General features: G+C 43.4%; 1 protein-coding gene across 3 annotated transcripts in view; it reads right to left on the bottom strand.

Annotated features, from left to right (window-relative positions):
• Window positions 1-16,969, bottom strand: part of LOC131136562 (ras and Rab interactor 2-like) — a 58,450-nt gene that overhangs the window by 15,834 nt on the left and 25,647 nt on the right. For all 3 annotated transcript variants that reach the window (XM_058083577.2, XM_058083556.2, XM_058083566.2), the window contains 6 exons: window positions 12,968-13,040; window positions 12,703-12,794; window positions 6,918-8,213; window positions 3,369-3,451; window positions 2,041-2,266; window positions 1,762-1,893 (listed from right to left, as the gene is read on the bottom strand). In XM_058083577.2, coding sequence (XP_057939560.2) covers window positions 1,762-1,893; window positions 2,041-2,266; window positions 3,369-3,451; window positions 6,918-8,213; window positions 12,703-12,794; window positions 12,968-13,040 — 1,902 coding nt within the window. The remainder of the gene's footprint in view (window positions 1-1,761; window positions 1,894-2,040; window positions 2,267-3,368; window positions 3,452-6,917; window positions 8,214-12,702; window positions 12,795-12,967; window positions 13,041-16,969) is intronic.

The following is a 16,969-nucleotide window of genomic DNA, read 5'->3' as shown; positions in this document are numbered from 1 at the left end:
GAAGTGACATTTGTAGTACTAAACAATTTGGTTGTTTTTTCACTCACTTTTTAACACATCCCCACCACAAATCCATCATAGCCCTGTGGGAAACACTGAAATGCAAATTAGCAAACTATTTTGATGAAAAGTCAACATTTTATAAAGATATGAAAAAAATGTCATTATTTGTCTAAAGGTGGAGAAGGTATAGAAAGGTCTGCTTCTTCCTACTCCTTTCTTGTGCAAATGTAACCATATGATGTCTTATTCAACATGTTTGTTATGGCAATTGTCGCTTTGTTTCTTTCTAAACTACGAACGCTGCTTCTATTACACCATGTTTCACACGTTTTGATTGTATCACATCGTATTTTCCACCTAACGTATTGAGGTTTGTGGGAGAATAAAAGGCAAACACGTTGGCGGAAGGGATCGGCCTTTCTTCTCTGAACCTGGTCCAGCCCATTCACATCCAACTGATTTGGAATTTCCTCCCTTTCATGGACTCTTTGCCCAAGCTCTCAAACTCAAATAGTAAAATATAGCCTGTTGTATTCATTTCATTACCGGTAAACAGACATCTACTGTAGATCTACTAGGGGTGTCCCAAGATTTTGTGTCATAAGATCCCCGTTTCTCGCCTCCAAACAGGCAGGAAAACTGCTGACTGTGTGCATTGGTTCAGCACCTAGACGCATCACAGAATGACAGTGTTCCATAAAAACTGCGGTCGAACGGAGCAAGACTTCTTGTGAGTCATAGTGCCAGCATGCTGCTATTGTTCAGTAGTACTTCAGGTACTAAAATAAAATAAAATTACCTGGCAGTAGATTGCAATCGCATTCTCATGATACATTTCAATATCAAGAAATTATGGGTTTATTACAATATTCCGCTATGATAGTGATCAGACATGAACTGACACCAGGATGGCAATGAGAGTTAAAGGTAATTGGGCTATCATGCTAGGTGTCAACATGCTAATAGTAGCATGTTATCGATTATGCTATGTATGCAGTTTTTGCTATTTTCATGGGCAGACACATACATGTATAAATATTTACCATTATCATGCTTGCTAGACAATATTATCATACTAGCATTTATTTTTTCATGGGTAGACAATTAAATGAACACTATCATGATAGGTGTTACCATGCTAACATTAGCATTGTAGCACCTTTGGCCATTTTCGTAGGTAGACACCATTATGCTAGGTGTTAGCATGTTAACATTGCTAGAACGCCAAAATGAGAATAGTGGTGTTTTTTTTTGCAATTTTCATGAATATGAACTTAAGCAGACACTTAGCGCTAACATGATTATACTAATATTTTGGAATTTTCAGAGGTAGGCAAACACTTAACAATGCAAAGCATGGTAGCATTGTTAGCATTCTTTAAGACATTCAAAACCTTCCATGCTATGTTTTCATGGTCAAGGAATCTAAATATGTAAAAAATAAAATAAATGTAGCACTAATATTTATGTGTAAATCACAATATGGGGAAAACTCTGGCTCTTGGCAGAGGCCTGCGATCTCCGAATGCTTTTCAAGTTATTATACACAGCATGATTTTCCCCTGCATAAACATGCATGTAATGTATGTATGTATGTATGTATGTATGTATGTATGTATATATATATATATATATATATATATATATATATATATAATAACATAAGAGTTAAACATTAATCGTGTGTTCACTGTTATGTATTTTAAAAAGCCCTAGTTTATTGAAAGCAGTAGTGCTGAGAACTTGAAAGGAAAGTACCTTCTCCTTGAAGCAGATATGGATCCAGCAGCTCCATCATGTATTGGATGTCCGCGTCCAGCTGAGGCATGTCACACTGCGCCACCACGTAGGTCAACATGGGCAGGAAGTCATCAGCACCGTACATCCTTCCTGGAAGGAAGGAGACAGTCGGCACAGAATAAAGTATGTGTGGTGGGAACACGGGTCAGGAGAGGAGCAACAGACTTGACGCTCTGAAGCTGAAAGTAAATACAGTTGAGTTACAAGTTGATTTTCGCAACAAAAAGCTCTCCATACCCGAGTTGTCCTGCATGATGGTGTAGATGAGCTTGCACACGCGTAACAGCAGTGACACCTTTTTCTCAGGTGAGTACATCTTCCTCATGGAAAGGAACTTATGGCAAATCCTTTTAATAGCCACGGGGTCAGGGGGCACGGCACCATCCACGCCCAGCTCCTGGGGCCTTTTGGTCTTTGCCAGAGCCAGGTTCTCCTTCATCTGCTGCCATTCTCCACTGTTCACCTGAGGAGTACACAAAATGCTGCATCACAGACTTTGCAAAACAAAAGATTCAGTTGCTCAGTCCGTAATTTTCACTGACTCACAAATGCTCAACGAATACCCGAGTTTCATAGACTCATTAACTGATGAAGACTCGGGTTTCACTGACTCACAGCTGTTGACAAAGGCTTGAGTTTCACTGACTCAAGGTTTGACAATGACTTGAGTTTTGCTGACTCACGGATGCTCTATGGGGAATCGAGTTTCAATGACACAAGAAGTGATTGCTGAAACCTCAGGATTCACTGACTCATGTGTTTGACAAAGACTTAAGTCGCACTGACTTTCTGGTGGACAATGATTTCAGTTTCACTGACTAATGGATGCTCTATGAGGACTCAAGTTTGAATGACTCAGAACTCGGGTTTCACTGACCCACATGTGGTGGACAAAGGCAAGCGTTTCACTGACTCACAAGTAGACTTCAATTTCACTGACTCACGGGTGCTCGATAGGGACTCATGTTTCATGGAGTCACGAGTACTACCTGAAGCCTTGGATTTCACTGACTCGATGAATACTGCAGCACGGGTGCTCAATGAAGGCTGAAGTTTCACAGACTCGTGGTTTGACAAAGACTAAAGTTTCACCGGATCATGGGTTTGAGTTTAAATGAGTCACTATTACTCAACAAAGACTCGAAACCAGGGTTTCACTGTCTGACTCATACTGGACAAAGACTCGAGGTTCAATGACTTGCAAGTACTCACTGAAGACTTGAGTTTCACTGACTCATGAGTCCTCGACATTGACTAGACTCTCACTGACGAAGACTCCAGTTTCACAGACTCACAGCTGCTAGACAAAGACTTACTACTACAGCGAGAGACTATAAGCACTTGAGTCAGTAAATCTGCACTGATGTCAATTGTGAGCAATTTATGATGTCATTAATAGTGTAGTATTGCTAAAGTTGCAATGAGACTACCTTAGGAAGATTAACTACACACTGATATCCTGAAAGGAAGGTCTTTTAAGTTGAAAGCCTTTTCAATTACCCTTCTGTCCTATTTCTATTTGACGGTCTCATTATACCGCAAGGGTAATCCTTTTCATCTCTCACCTGGAAGTCATGTAACGCCACATCAATGACACTTTTCAGAGGCTTCAACACACACTTGTGCATGGACTTTTCCAGCACTTGATCTGTTGAATAGAGAGCAAAACACACATGCTTTGTTATTTTATGTGCATGTTCATTACAGCTGGGAATATGATGTATTAACATTTGTGCAGTGTATGTTCCTAATGTTGGCTGGAGGCCATTGTGCTGTCTGAATAAGGTACTTTTGTTAGAATGGACGGAGAACAACAAGGCACAATAGCACTAATGTGACATGTTGGTTATTTGGCAAGCAGCAAATGAACTGAATTCAGTGTGAGTAGGTGTGAGGTATAGCTGCAGCCATTGTCTAGGTCTGACTGACATGTTATTGTGTAGTAAGTAATAGACACAAATCCAACTTTGGTTCATCAACTTCAAGCTTCCATAATACAACGGACAGATAGCATTTAAAAGCTAGCTTTGTTTGATTCAATGTTTAATCTGTGTTTTAAATGATTTTCCATTTATTCATAAATGACACTTTGACTTACAATTTGGTCCATTGTTTGAACATATTGCCTCCTGTCCTTTTGTGACTGGGAGCATGGTAAACAAGCTCAGCTTCACTTCTGTTTTCCTTTGCACCAGTTCTGTGGGTTTGGATCGTGGCGCCAGGCAGCCTGGCACATACTTTGAATGTACTTGTATGTCAGGGGCGTCACTAGGTTCTGAGGACAGGCGGGGCTTAGCCCCCTGGAGATGCACAGGATATGAATGAATGTAGTAGACATTCAAAAAAAAAAAACCATAAAAAAAAAAAAAGGAACAAGAACCGGGATATAACTTTACAACTTTTGGACAGATTTAGTAGAGATACTCAATTGTTTTAGGCCACCATTAAATTTACACAAGTACACACAATCTACACTGCAAAACCGCTGCTCTAGCTCTGCAACCATTCTGTCCAGTGGACAGTGATCAATTAATCAGATAATCACTATGGATTCCTCAAATGAATCAAGTTGTGAAGTCCCTGTTTACATGCACTAATTCTGTCCTTGGCCATACGCTGAACGCTAAAAGGTGCTTATGCTCTTAGAGCATGGGTCACATAAAAAAATGGCACCTTAGCAGCCTGTTGCCAATCGATAACAGCTAACATCCGTGAAGGCGCTTCAAAATGTTGAGTGATCGTCGCTTTTTTTTTTTTTAAAGTAGTGCATATCTCTGTTGTGAAGGAACTTCCAGTCACATAATGTAGGTATGTTAATCCAATCCTTACAAGGTCTTGTGAAAGTCCTTAAAAAGCCTTGTGAATTGAAGTAAAGTTTGTAAATGAGCTATTTTCCGCCGGACATCATGGACAACCTTTATTTCAATAATGTCTGCCTTAAAAAATGATCCTCTGATCTTAGCAACATGGTGAAAGCCTAAGGTAACAAGTGCAGGCTAAGAATAGAAGTCACTGGACATGGCACGCTGGGATGACTGTAACTTAACACCAACTTTGAGGCACATTAACATGGAACACTCGAAGTCATTGCAATCCTACGATAACGGCAGGCCTGGACCCAAACATGGGCAGAAGGGTTTACTTCCTAAATGATGACACCATAGAGAGAAGTGAAGACAGAGTGAATCACTGTCACAAGCATGACGCCTTCAAAACTGCAATACCAGTGGTTCTCAATTGAGTCGGTTGTGAGACCCACCGTCACCCCTGCATGACAAATTGCGAAAAATTGTGACATTTCTCAGATATGCTTATTTATTTAAATATTTATGGTAATGGTAATAGTTTTATTTCATATTTCATGAACATGCATCAGATTACAATTGAGTGCATCACATAATCAGTTCCCAGTTCCTCATGTCCAAAAGGAGTAGGATGAAGCAAAGCTTATTAAATCCTACCCCTCCATCTGGTACTTTTACAATCAGTAACTGTTATATTTGTTCACTTCCTGCTTTCCTAATATAGTTTAAGTTTTTTATTTGTTTGCTTGTTTGTTTGTTTGTTTTTGTCACATACCAAAGTACGAGGTGATATGACCATACAATGACATAATGGGTACCATATTTAAAGATTAACTATATCAGCAATCTAAACTATATCAGCAATCTAAACTATATCAGCAAACTAAAAAACATCTTTTTAGTGTGACCATTTCTTCTCTGACCTTTCTAATGATTTTGTCTGTACTCCCACCAGAACAAAAAGCAGTGGTACTTTGGAGATATCATTGATATTGAATAGTTGAACAGTATTGGCCCCAGTATTGACCCCTGTGGAACTCCGCACGTAATATATGAACTTGCAGATGTGTATTCCCCTAGCTTTACGTATTGCTTCCTGTCCACTAAGTAGCTTTTGACCCAGTTCAGAACTAATCCTCTTATTCTGTACCTTTCTAATTTAGTTATTAGGATGTCATGATTGATTGTATCAAAGGCTTTTGTCACATCCATGAATACTGCGGCTGCACACTTCCTATGATCTATAGCGTTAGGGATTTCCTCCCTAATATTGATCAGTGGCATGTTAGCTCTGTATCCACACCTACTTTCTGAAAGTAATTTGTTTGCATTAATAGATTTATCCACCCTGTTGTTGAATAGCTTCTCAATAATTTGGGAGAATTGTGGTAGTAAGGAGACTGGCTGATAGTTTGTAAATTGGTTTATCACCTCATTCATTCATTCATTTTCTACCGCTTTTCCTCACGAGGGTCGCGGGGGGTGCTGGAGCCTATCCCAGCTGTCTTCGGGCGTGAGGCGGGGTACACCCTGGACTGGTCGCCAGCCAACCACAGGGCACATATAGACAAACAGCCATTCACACTCACATTTATACATATGGACAATTTGGAGTGGCCATTTTTAAAAATTGGAACAACCTTAGCTGTTTTCATTTCTTGGGGAAATCGTCCGGTCTGAAGATTCTACGATTCTACGATCTCGTTGACTACCATTTTTATAGTGTCCATTTCGATGCCATTACAATCACTTGATGTTTTTGCTTCACAATTTTTGACAATGTCCATGTCGATTTCCTTTTTTGTTACATCTGTCAGAAACATAGAATTAGGATCCCTTCCTCTTGTTTCATTCCTTTCCTCACTTGGCCTTTGTTTCGAAATCCCTTCTTCTAATTTACTTTTCCTGATAATACTATTTAGAATGCCCCAGGTTGCTCGAATGTTGTTTTTGTGCTTGTCTAATAGTTGGTTGTAATATTCCTTCTTACACGCTCTATTGTAGTCAACTTATTTTTATGAGTCTTATATGTGCTTTCTGATTCTTTAGTCTGTTGAACAATGAATTTCCTGTATAGTGTGTGTTCTTCTTCTTGCAAGCATTAGTAAGTCATTTTGTCATCCATGGCTGGTTGTTTTTCTTTTGCTTCTTTGACTTTAAAAATTTAAAGGGTCTGTCCACGATGGTTACGCAGGTGGCTGGGTGCACACCTTGTGGCAGTGGAGCAACAACTCGGCTCCACAAACTGCACCATGCAACCACAAGTGGTTCTTTTCTCTAATCCATTCAAAAGAAGAATGAATCTCTTACCGATCAGATGTTCGGGGATGAGGGACTCTATCGGAGGGTCCAACTCAGAGCTTTGGCACAGGTACGCTTTCATCTGTGTCATAAACTGCCTGAGCGTCTGCAGAAAATCAATCCCTGATGTGTGACAGCCACGATTCTCCTGAACAAAGCCAATGTAGTCCTGGACCAGGGAGCCAAAATACGAGCTTTTGTCCTTGGACAGCTCAGCTATCTTTTTCACCGCACGTTTCTCTGGGGTCATCAGGGAGGTGAGCATCCCGCTCACCTTGCGGAAGCGTCCCTTCAAGGCACGGGGCAGAATAAATGATCCCCCACTCAGGCTCACACCTACCCTGCGCCTTCGAGATTTGAAGGATGGACGCAAACGCATTTCTAAGTCAGTCTCTAAGCCCACCCCATAATCCTCCTCTACTTCCTCTTCCCCGTCGTCGTCGTCATCATCCTCCTCCTCCTCGCTGGAGTCCTCTACCATGAATCCAGGTGACTGGGAATATTCCAGTGAATCTGAGGAAGACGTCGACACACTCATGTCACTAAGGCGTTGAAGCCCTCTCTCCTTCCGGATGGCTGGACTCCCACTGTTGTCCTCCTGTGGAACACCATCAGGGATGGTAGGTGGTATCTTGGCTCGAGACAAGGCCTGAGCGATGGTCTCATCATCAAGGGCAATGTGGCACCGTTGGGCTTCTGGATCGGGCTTATTAGATCTCGGAGGGGGTAGGTTTGGGGGAACAGAGATTGGTGAGTTTCCACTTTTGGATGGGCTGCTGTATTTGGCGCCCATTGTTGGTCGAGGTGGGGCCGGACGCCTGGTGGGGGCCTGCTGCTGCTGCCTTGGAGCCACAGAGACAGCCACTGGCATGCTTTTGGTGACAGGCGTGGGGTGTCCTGGTGGAGGTGGAGCGGGTCGCCGGCGTGGCATCAAGCGAGGCGGGGGTGGTCGAGGGGGAGGTTTTAATTTGTGGTTAACTTTGATCTTGTTCACTTCACTGCTGCTCGTTGGTTTCACAGGCACCTTTCTCACATCCCCTAGTGGAGCTTCTTCCTGACCGAGGTGCTGTCGAGTCTGGAGAAAAAGTGGATGTACAAAGCAGACCGGACCGGAATGCCTTCCCTCGTGTGGCGTGGAGGGCGCGTGGGGGCGCAATGTTGGCGGTGCACTTTCACAGTGGCTCTGCTGCGACCCCTTGTACTCACTATTCCTGCTTGTCCTTTGGGGGCTGAGGGTTCGACTCAGAGGGCGATAGGGAGGGTGGGGGGGGTGTTGCTGGCTGCAGAGGGCTGAGTCCCAAAAACCTGTAAAACAGAGAGAGACACTCGGACATAAACACTCACAACTAACCAGTGAATAAAATATTCACCAAAAGAGTTAGCACATCTGAAAGTACTTCTTATATATTTCTCACCGCCAGTTTGGATGTTTTCTGTCAAGTTTTCTGAGCTTTTGTCTGGATTAAATGTGAGTTTCCTCGTCCCTTCTTGCTGGTGGCTGTGACACAGTGATTCTGTACTGTGTCTCTGTGCTCTGATCCACTGGGTGCGTCATCCAGCCACAGAGAGGGAGTCGCCAGTGTTCACAGAGTGGGCGGGCACTCAGCAAACAACACAGCGCACACATTTCCAGTTCCTCCATGCTCTCTTTCAGCTCTGTCCACTGTCAGATGTTTATAGTAACTCCAGCACATTGCCTTGTCCTTTCTGGATTGTTGGTTGTTGTTTTATATTCAATGCTCTTTAATTTTTCACTTCTACTCATGCTTACCTTGCAAATAACCAACTTCTAACTTTCTTATATCACCACTTCAAATTACATACAGGTAACGACGTTCTTGGCACCTTTATGGGTTGGAAGACAAGCCTTTTGACACGGAATGCAGCCATTTCCAAGTTTTATAGTCATGAGCAAAAATGGTTATGGACTTCCGGCCATTATTTGCTAATTTCTATATAATATAATTATAATAATGCAATGCTGCGCGTACATTACATGAGGAATTTAACACAGAAGCAGATAATATGCAAGCACCTAAAGTGCAGAGAAAGCATTCCTCCATTATGCCATGTGTATGTAGGCCTTTAAGCAGGAGTAAAATAGCTAAAATTTAGCATGGTGACCCCTTACAAGATAACACTAAGTGGAGAAAGTGCCAAGGCAATTCCATAGTGTCCATACATTTGCCATGTGTGTATTTTCATTTAGATATGCATAAAAAAGTTAAAATGTTAACATGCTAACAGTTAGCATGGTAGCATCTATCAAGAAAGCACCAAGTCCCAAAAGTGTTAAGGGAGTCCCATAGTGTCCCTATGTCATGCATTGTGTGTATTTGCCTTTAGACATGAGTAAATTAGCTAAAATGCTAACATGTTAATGGTATCATGCTAGCACCTAGCAAGAGCGCAAGTACCGGTGTGCCAAAGCTATCCTATAACGTCCCTATATAATGCCATGTGTGTATTTGCCTTTAGACATGAGTAAATTAGCTAAAATGCTAACATGCTAACAGTTAGCATGGTAGTATCTAGCAAGAGAGCCTCAAGTACCAAAAGTGCCAAGGCTGTCCTGTAACCTCCCTGCATAATTCATAATGCATAATGTGTGTATTTGCCTTTAGACATGAGTAAATTAGCTTAAATGCTAACATGCTAGCAATAAGCGTAAAGCATAAACACCAACATCACGTGATACCGACTTCCTCGAGTTTTTCTTTCACTTGTTGGAATAACTCCGTATTGCTAGTTTTTCGTTTGTCCAGTCTTGAAATTTAGTTTGGATCAAAAACAAACTTTCCGCAGCAGTCCAGTGCCGATTGCTCGCCTCCATTTTTTTAAATCGCAGAACATCTCGAGCTGCGTGTTGCGTCATATCTCAGCATTCGCTGAAAGAACGCACCCGGGAACAGGAAAAGTAAAGTTCAATATTGCTAATATTTTATAAATAAGCTCGCACATGTTTTATATAGATATGTATTTTCTTTTTTAATAAAATTGGAGGGCGGCACAGTGGTCTAGTGGTTAGCGCACAGACCTCACAGCTAGTTCAATTCCCACCCTTGGCCATCTCTGTGTGGAGTTTGCATGTTCTCCCCGTGCATGCGTGGTACTCCGGTTTCCTCCCACATTCCAAAAACATGCTAGGTTAATTGGCCACTTCAAATTGTCCATAGGTATGAATGTGAGTGTGAATGGTTGTTTGTCAATATGTGCCCTGTGATTGGCTGGCGACCAGTCCAGGACCCGCCCGAAGACAGCTGGGATAGGCTCCAGCACCTCGTGAGGAAAAGCGGTAGAAAATGAATGAATGAATAAAATTGGACTTGTGAATGGCATATAGAAGGGTTTAGATTCTGTTCCACAGATGGCACTAATGCACACGAAAGCTGCTTGCCAACTGCCAATAAACAACAGAAGAAGAACGCAGTCTGACAGCTTTCCATTTGAGCGGGCACAAGATACCTCAATCGGATTAGGGAAAGGAATATTCCACCCCTGTGAATCCGATTATATATTCATTCGGAATTCAATTCATTCATTCTTTCGGAATGAGGTGTATACAAAGGTTACATTCTTTCCGTTTGAGCAAATAACCCGAATGGAATTGGAATATTTCGGTCCATGTATACGTGACTATTGTAATTGCACATGACTACACACAGTCGTTTTCAAAGGGAGGGGCTGGGAGTAGGAGGGGAAAAGGTGTAAACTCCATTCTACTGCAGCAGGTGGCGGCCATATTGACGATGAATGGGCACAAATCACTGAAAGGTCTGAATCCATCATGTTGAACAGAAGCTTCTTGCGGCCAATCTATTCGAGATATTGACACCACAAGACAACCATGAGTGGCCCGAGGGTTGGGGCTTCGCATTGATCTGCTTGTCTTGCAAATCGGTTGAGAAATGAACGCAATAGGACAGGTCGAAAACATAGACTATTGAAGAGTTTTCAATTGAAAACTAAATTCAAAACAAAATTCAATTGTTCTTCAATTGAAGAAATTTTAGACTATTGTTGCTTCTAGGGGCCTAAAAAGGCAATCCGTACATCTCTCAGACATAAAAGTGACATGTTTGGAAAGGGGACAAAGATTCCTACGTTTTCACCAAAAGAAATCAAGCTAGCTAAAACGGTGTGGCCAGGAGGAGGAGTTCTTTGGAAAACAAAGTTATTTTTCAGTCTCCTACACTCTAGCGCTAGAGTGAGAGCCGAGGTGGATTTCGGCCCCGCACACACCTCCTGTCCTTAGCCAAAAGTACACATCCAAAAAATGAATTAGCCACAGAGAGAGTTGAGAAGTTTCAGCCATTAATCACCTTTCCACATGACTGTATGGCTCAGATACAAGGCTGTGAAAAGTCTGTAAATTTTGTTTTTTTTCCTGGCATCTCATGTCTGAAGGCCCTCGTCAATGACTGGGCTTTTCCACAGCACAATGCTGTAGTTGGCCCCCTGATAAAGGACTCTTCCGGAGGAATAACCTCACTACAAAGAACCATCCTGCATGTTTCCCTTAAATCCAGTTGGACATCAGTTCCAGACAGTGGATGCCCTCCCTGAAGCCATCTTCACCACCTGGAGCAATATTTCCACTAGCTTCCTTGAAACACACGGGCATCAAGCATGCTCAACCCCATTTCTTCTTTTTACATTTTGAAGCTTGACTGAGAACGTTTACACTCTACCCAACCCTCCATTTAATGGTCTTGTCAGACCCCTAAAGGTGTGTACCCAAGTATGTGGTCATTCTTGAAAAACCATCTAATAACAGTGCCGCCACTTGGTGCATTTAAGAAGGGTTACACCATGAGCCGCCCTCATTTCTTCTGATGACTGTAAGTATAAAAGTGATACACAAGGACAGGCAAGAGTTCATGTGCAGAGTACGCATGTGCACCCATGCAGAATTAGCCCGAGTGATGACAGGAACTCCAGCCTAAAAATGGAAAAGTTAACTGTTGCATTACTGAACAGCTGCTATCATAAGTCTGTCCCTCAGTGTCCAGGGATGGAACGGGGCCGTTGGTATTCATATGGATGGATTCATTGAACAACTAAAGTAAAAATAAAATACAACATAAACAATTATATCCAAAATGATAGATTTGAATTTCTGTTAGTATTATTGTCGTACCATGTGCATACAAGGTCTTCGCCTGGTAACTAAAAATCAAAATGTAGAATATTCTTGGGCTGCCTGTGTGGTCCTCATTTTATGCTGCTTCATTTTACGATGTTTCATGGTTAAGACGCACTCCTGTAAATTATTAGTATTTAAACTTTAGTGTGACTCTGGAGCATCAGGCATCAGACTATTCTCATTGCAGTGTGTCCAAGAAAAGTGAAAGTGAAAAGTGAAGTGAAATTATTGAAAAACACAGAAAGTGTAGAAATCAACATCCGGCCATCGTGATGGATAAAAATGGTATCCTTGAACATGTGAAAGGACCTGCTCCTATGAAATTGACAGTGATAAGTCACTAAGCTGCGTAGTGGTCAAACCGCTGATACTTCCTCCTCCCAATAAGCCCGCCACTCCCTACCTTTCAACAGCTTCCATTGTGCCAGACAACCACGGAGATAAAGTAAGGACTTGCTCTTTTTATGACTGTTTCATTCAATTATTCTGATCTCTTCAAATAACATATACATATATGATCTAAACGAGGTTGTCTGACCGACCCAGCCTTCCAGCATGTAAACACAATCTATTTATTAAGTCATTTATCAGACTGCTGCAACACCCAACCTGACTATTTAGAAAGCTATGCTGCCGTTCTAAAACTACCTGGTCCAAGCTGAGCCACCTCCTCCAGGTCTTTCTGCGTCTTGGCTGATGCAATGGCCTCTGGGAGTTTGAGCGGGAAGGGCAAGACATCCCTAAAGACAACAAAGCACTTGTGTTAAAGCAATTTATCCGGGTGGACTGTATATCTTACTCTTGTGTACTTCCCTGATGTCATGGTGCTTTTGTTGTAGACATTTGTGTGCATGGCATGAACGTGTTGCCTGATTCGACCAAAAAATTTTATTTAGAAATAGATGTTAAGTACCTGCTTATACAGTAGAAGGCCACCAGGTGGAAAATATCTGCAAAACTGAGCCCAGATCCATCAAGGGAAAACGCTAAGAAAAGGATAAAAGATGCAGATGTTATTCAACATGAATGCAGTATAACCTGTGGGAGGCCAACTTGTGAGGCGATAAAGATGTAAACGTGTGCATTCATGTCAGTAGACAAAGTTCACATCTGCTATGACATCCTTCATAGTTTGAATGAGTTAGCGTGAGTGGTTAGCGCACAGGCCACACAGCTAGGAGACCGGAGACCTGCCCCAAGACAGCTGGGATCGGCTCCAGCACCCCCACGACCCTCGTGAGGATAAGCGGTAGAAAATAAACGAATGAAAGACCTGCATTCTTATAAAAAAACAATTTCAAGAAATAATGCAATTATTAGTAATTTTAATAATATAATATATACAGTAAATATTTTATTTTCCAAAATTAATTATGTATACTTAAATGTTTCAATCTGTGAATTAAATGTATTGTTAATTTCATTGTTAATTAAAAATCAAGTAATGAAAAATGCATTTAATAATATTTTTAATTAATATAATTTTACTCCGCCTCTCACCGGAAGCTGGGATAGGCTCCAGCACCCCCGCCACACTTGTGAGGATAAGCGGTAGAGAATGAATGAATGAATAATTTTACTCTATATATTTGCCAAATGTTGTAATAATTGTTTCAAATTCATTGAATAAAATGTATTATTAAATGCCTTTTAATGAAAAAAGCAGTTCTTTAAAAATTAATACTGCATTTAATAATACGTTTAGGATATAGTTGTTATTTTCCTAATTGAATTATATCTTATATATATATTATTCATTGTTTACAATTCAATGAATGAAAAGTATTATAAACTGCATTGTTACAAATAAAAAATCATCCATCCATCCATCCATCCATCCATCCATTTTTCAGAAGAGTTGCCCCTGGTTTCCAAAAGCCTGAGGAGATAAAATCTTCTTTGAAATGATGGACACTACCCTTGAACTCAACTCTATGCGAAGTATGCAATAAAGATGCCACAACTGTTTAGAAAAGGCTTAACAATCACACCTATAGTCTAGTCAGTGTATCACAGGAAGTGAAAATCACATTGATTGTTACTGCACTGTCCACAAAGTCAAATTCACCACCACAGAGTAATTCAGAAAATGGCAATCACAGCCAGGTCCATGCCCAAATATAGAAAATAAACACAGAGCTGGCGAATAGATTCAGGATGGTCGGTTTAGTTTTGATCTTCTCCATTTTCGCAACGGCACTTCAGAACAAATCCGCCCTGCTCGATTCCTTCGATTTGGAACCTTTCCAAGCCGCCTGGCCAGCCGCGACAGCGTCCTTCCGCTTTCTTTCCGAACGCACAAAGCAGTAAACATTGATTTATTGTTCGTATGCATTGCTCGGTGAGCGATGAATGGCAGTAATTCTCTTTTTGATGAACAAAAATAGGTAATCGAAATCACCGGGGTCGGCCATTGTCTGATTGTTGTGTTGGAATGCGAAGCACGCAGAGCTACGTGGAGTATCGCGTGGACTGGTACGCTCTCTCGCTAGCATACGACGATAGGGGACCAGTCTATTCGCGCTAAAATTTGACTGCGTCCCGCGGTTCGAACATACAGACATCGACATTTTCTGGTTTTCAAAAAAGCGTACGTTGATGTCTTAACCCCCTCCCCCCCCTCGTACGGTTTGTACGCTCGTGAAAATGTTGAAAATTATGGATGGCCCCTAAGGCCCCCGAACCGGACTCCCTCAACACCTTGGCTGTGCCTAGAAATTCTGTCCATGAATATTGTGAACAGACTTGGTGACAAAGGGCAGCCTTGGCGGAGGCCAACGTTTACCGGAAACAGGCTCGACTTACTACTGGCAATGCGAACCAGACTCCTGCCCCGTTTGTACAAGGACCGGATAGCACGTAGTACCGTGCCACGAATCCCGTACTCCCGAAGCACCCCCCAAAGGACACCACGAGGGACACGGTCGAATGCCTTTTCCAGGTCCACAAAGCACATGTAGACTGTTTGGGCAAACTCCCATGCACCATCAAGCAGCCTCGTGAGGGTGTAGAGCTGGTCTAGTGTTCCACGACCAGGACGAAAACTGCATTGGACCTCTTGTAACAAAGGTTCGACCAACGGTCGTACCCTTCTCTCCAGCACCCTGGAAGAGACTTTCCCAGGGAGGCTGAGGAGTGTGATCGCCCTATAGTTGGAACACACCCTCCGGTCACCCTTCTTGAAAAGGGGGACCACCAATCTGCCAATCCAAAGGTACTGTTCCCGACTTCCACGCAATGTTGAAGAGACGTGCCAGCCAAAACATCCAGAGCCTTGAGGAATTCTGGGCGGAACTCGTTCACCCCCGGAGCTTTGCCACTGCGTTTTGACCACCCCAGCCATGGTGATGGCACTGTCCATGTATGTGTCCTCTATGGAAGGTATGTCAGTGGAATTGAAAAGGGCCTCAAAGTATTTCTTCCACCGTCCAACTACATCCCCAGTTGAGGTCAGCAGGCCCCCGTCTCCACTGTAAACGGTGTAAAAACTTCCCTTCCCTTCCGCCGGACGGTTTGCCAGAACCTCTTCGAGGCCGACCAAGTCCTGCTCCATGGCCTCACCGAATTCCTCCCACACCCGAGTTTTTTCCTCAACAACCGCCGCCGTTTGGCCTGACGGTACCTGTCATCAGCTTCCGGAGTCCCACAAGCCATCCATGCTCGATAGGATTCCTTCTTCAGCTTGACGGCGGCCCTGACCCCTGGTGTCCACCATCGGGTTCGGGGCCTGCTGCCACAACTGGCACCGACCGCCTTGCGGCCGCAGCTCCAGTTAGCTGCCTCAGCAATGGAGGCACGGAATATGGCCCATTCGGACTCAATATCCCGGTCCTCCCTCGGGATGCAGCTGAAGCTCTGCCGGAGGTGAGAGTTGAAGACTCGACGAATGGGAGACTCTGCCAGACGTTCCCAGCACACCCTCACTACTCGTTTGGGTCTTCCAGGTCTGTCCAGCATCCTCCCATGCCATCTAATCCAACTCATCACCAGGTGGTGACCCTTTCCCCAGCCTGAAGGCGTAGGGAAATGACCCTCGTTCACCGGGGCTGACTCCAACACAGAGGCACCAAGCCGGGGGGGCTATTAATAAGCCCTCACCAGCTGTCGCCTCTCCCCTGCAGCAACTCCAGAGTAGAACAAGGTCCAGCCCCTCTCGAGGAGTTTGGTTCCAGAACCCAAACTGTGGGTCGAGGTGAGTCCGACTATGTCTAGTCGGAATATTGCAACCTCTCGCACAAGTTCAGGTTCTTTCCCCACCAGAGAAGTGACATACCATGTCCCAAGAACCAGATGTGGCCGCCAAAGACCAGGTCGCCCAGGCACCCGCCCTTGACCGCCACCCAACACACAATGCACCGGACCCTTATGCGTGCCCCCGTAGGTGGTAGGTCTACGAGGGGGAGATCCCGTGTGGCTTCTTTGGGCTGGGCCTGGCCGGGCCCCACGGGTGAAGGCCCGACTACCAGGTGCTTGCCTGCGAGCCCCTCCCCTGAGCCTGGCTCCAGGGTGAGGCCCCAGTATGTCACGATCCGCAAGCTCGCCTGTGTGACAGTTTATTTGGTTTATATTTCTATGCCTTGGTTCCTGTTTTCATGCTCTTGTTTTGGTAGCGTTTCCTGTTTTGTCTGCCTGCTTTTCTGTTCCCTTATCACTCGCACCTGTTGCTAATTGTGTTACCCTTCTATTTAGTTCAGGTGCGTGCTCACTAGTTGGTGGCTGCATTGTTTGTTGTAGCTCTCCACGCTACTCCGACCGTCTTTGCTCGCATCCTGCTGCTGTAAACCATTTCAGTTTATATTAAATTGACTTTCGATCTGCACTTGGATCTCCTGCTCTCTGCATCTTGGGGTCGTGTCGCAATACCGAAGCGAAGACGTGACACAGTATCCCACATCCGGGCGAGGTACGTTTCCTC

The sequence above is a fragment of the Doryrhamphus excisus genome, linkage group LG9, assembly GCF_037039965.1.
Source record: "Doryrhamphus excisus strain RoL-2023G ecotype Guam linkage group LG9, RoL_Dexc_Guam_v1.1, whole genome shotgun sequence".
Taxonomy (NCBI): domain Eukaryota; kingdom Metazoa; phylum Chordata; class Actinopteri; order Syngnathiformes; family Syngnathidae; genus Doryrhamphus; species Doryrhamphus excisus.
This window is presented reverse-complemented; position numbering and strand designations above follow the sequence as displayed.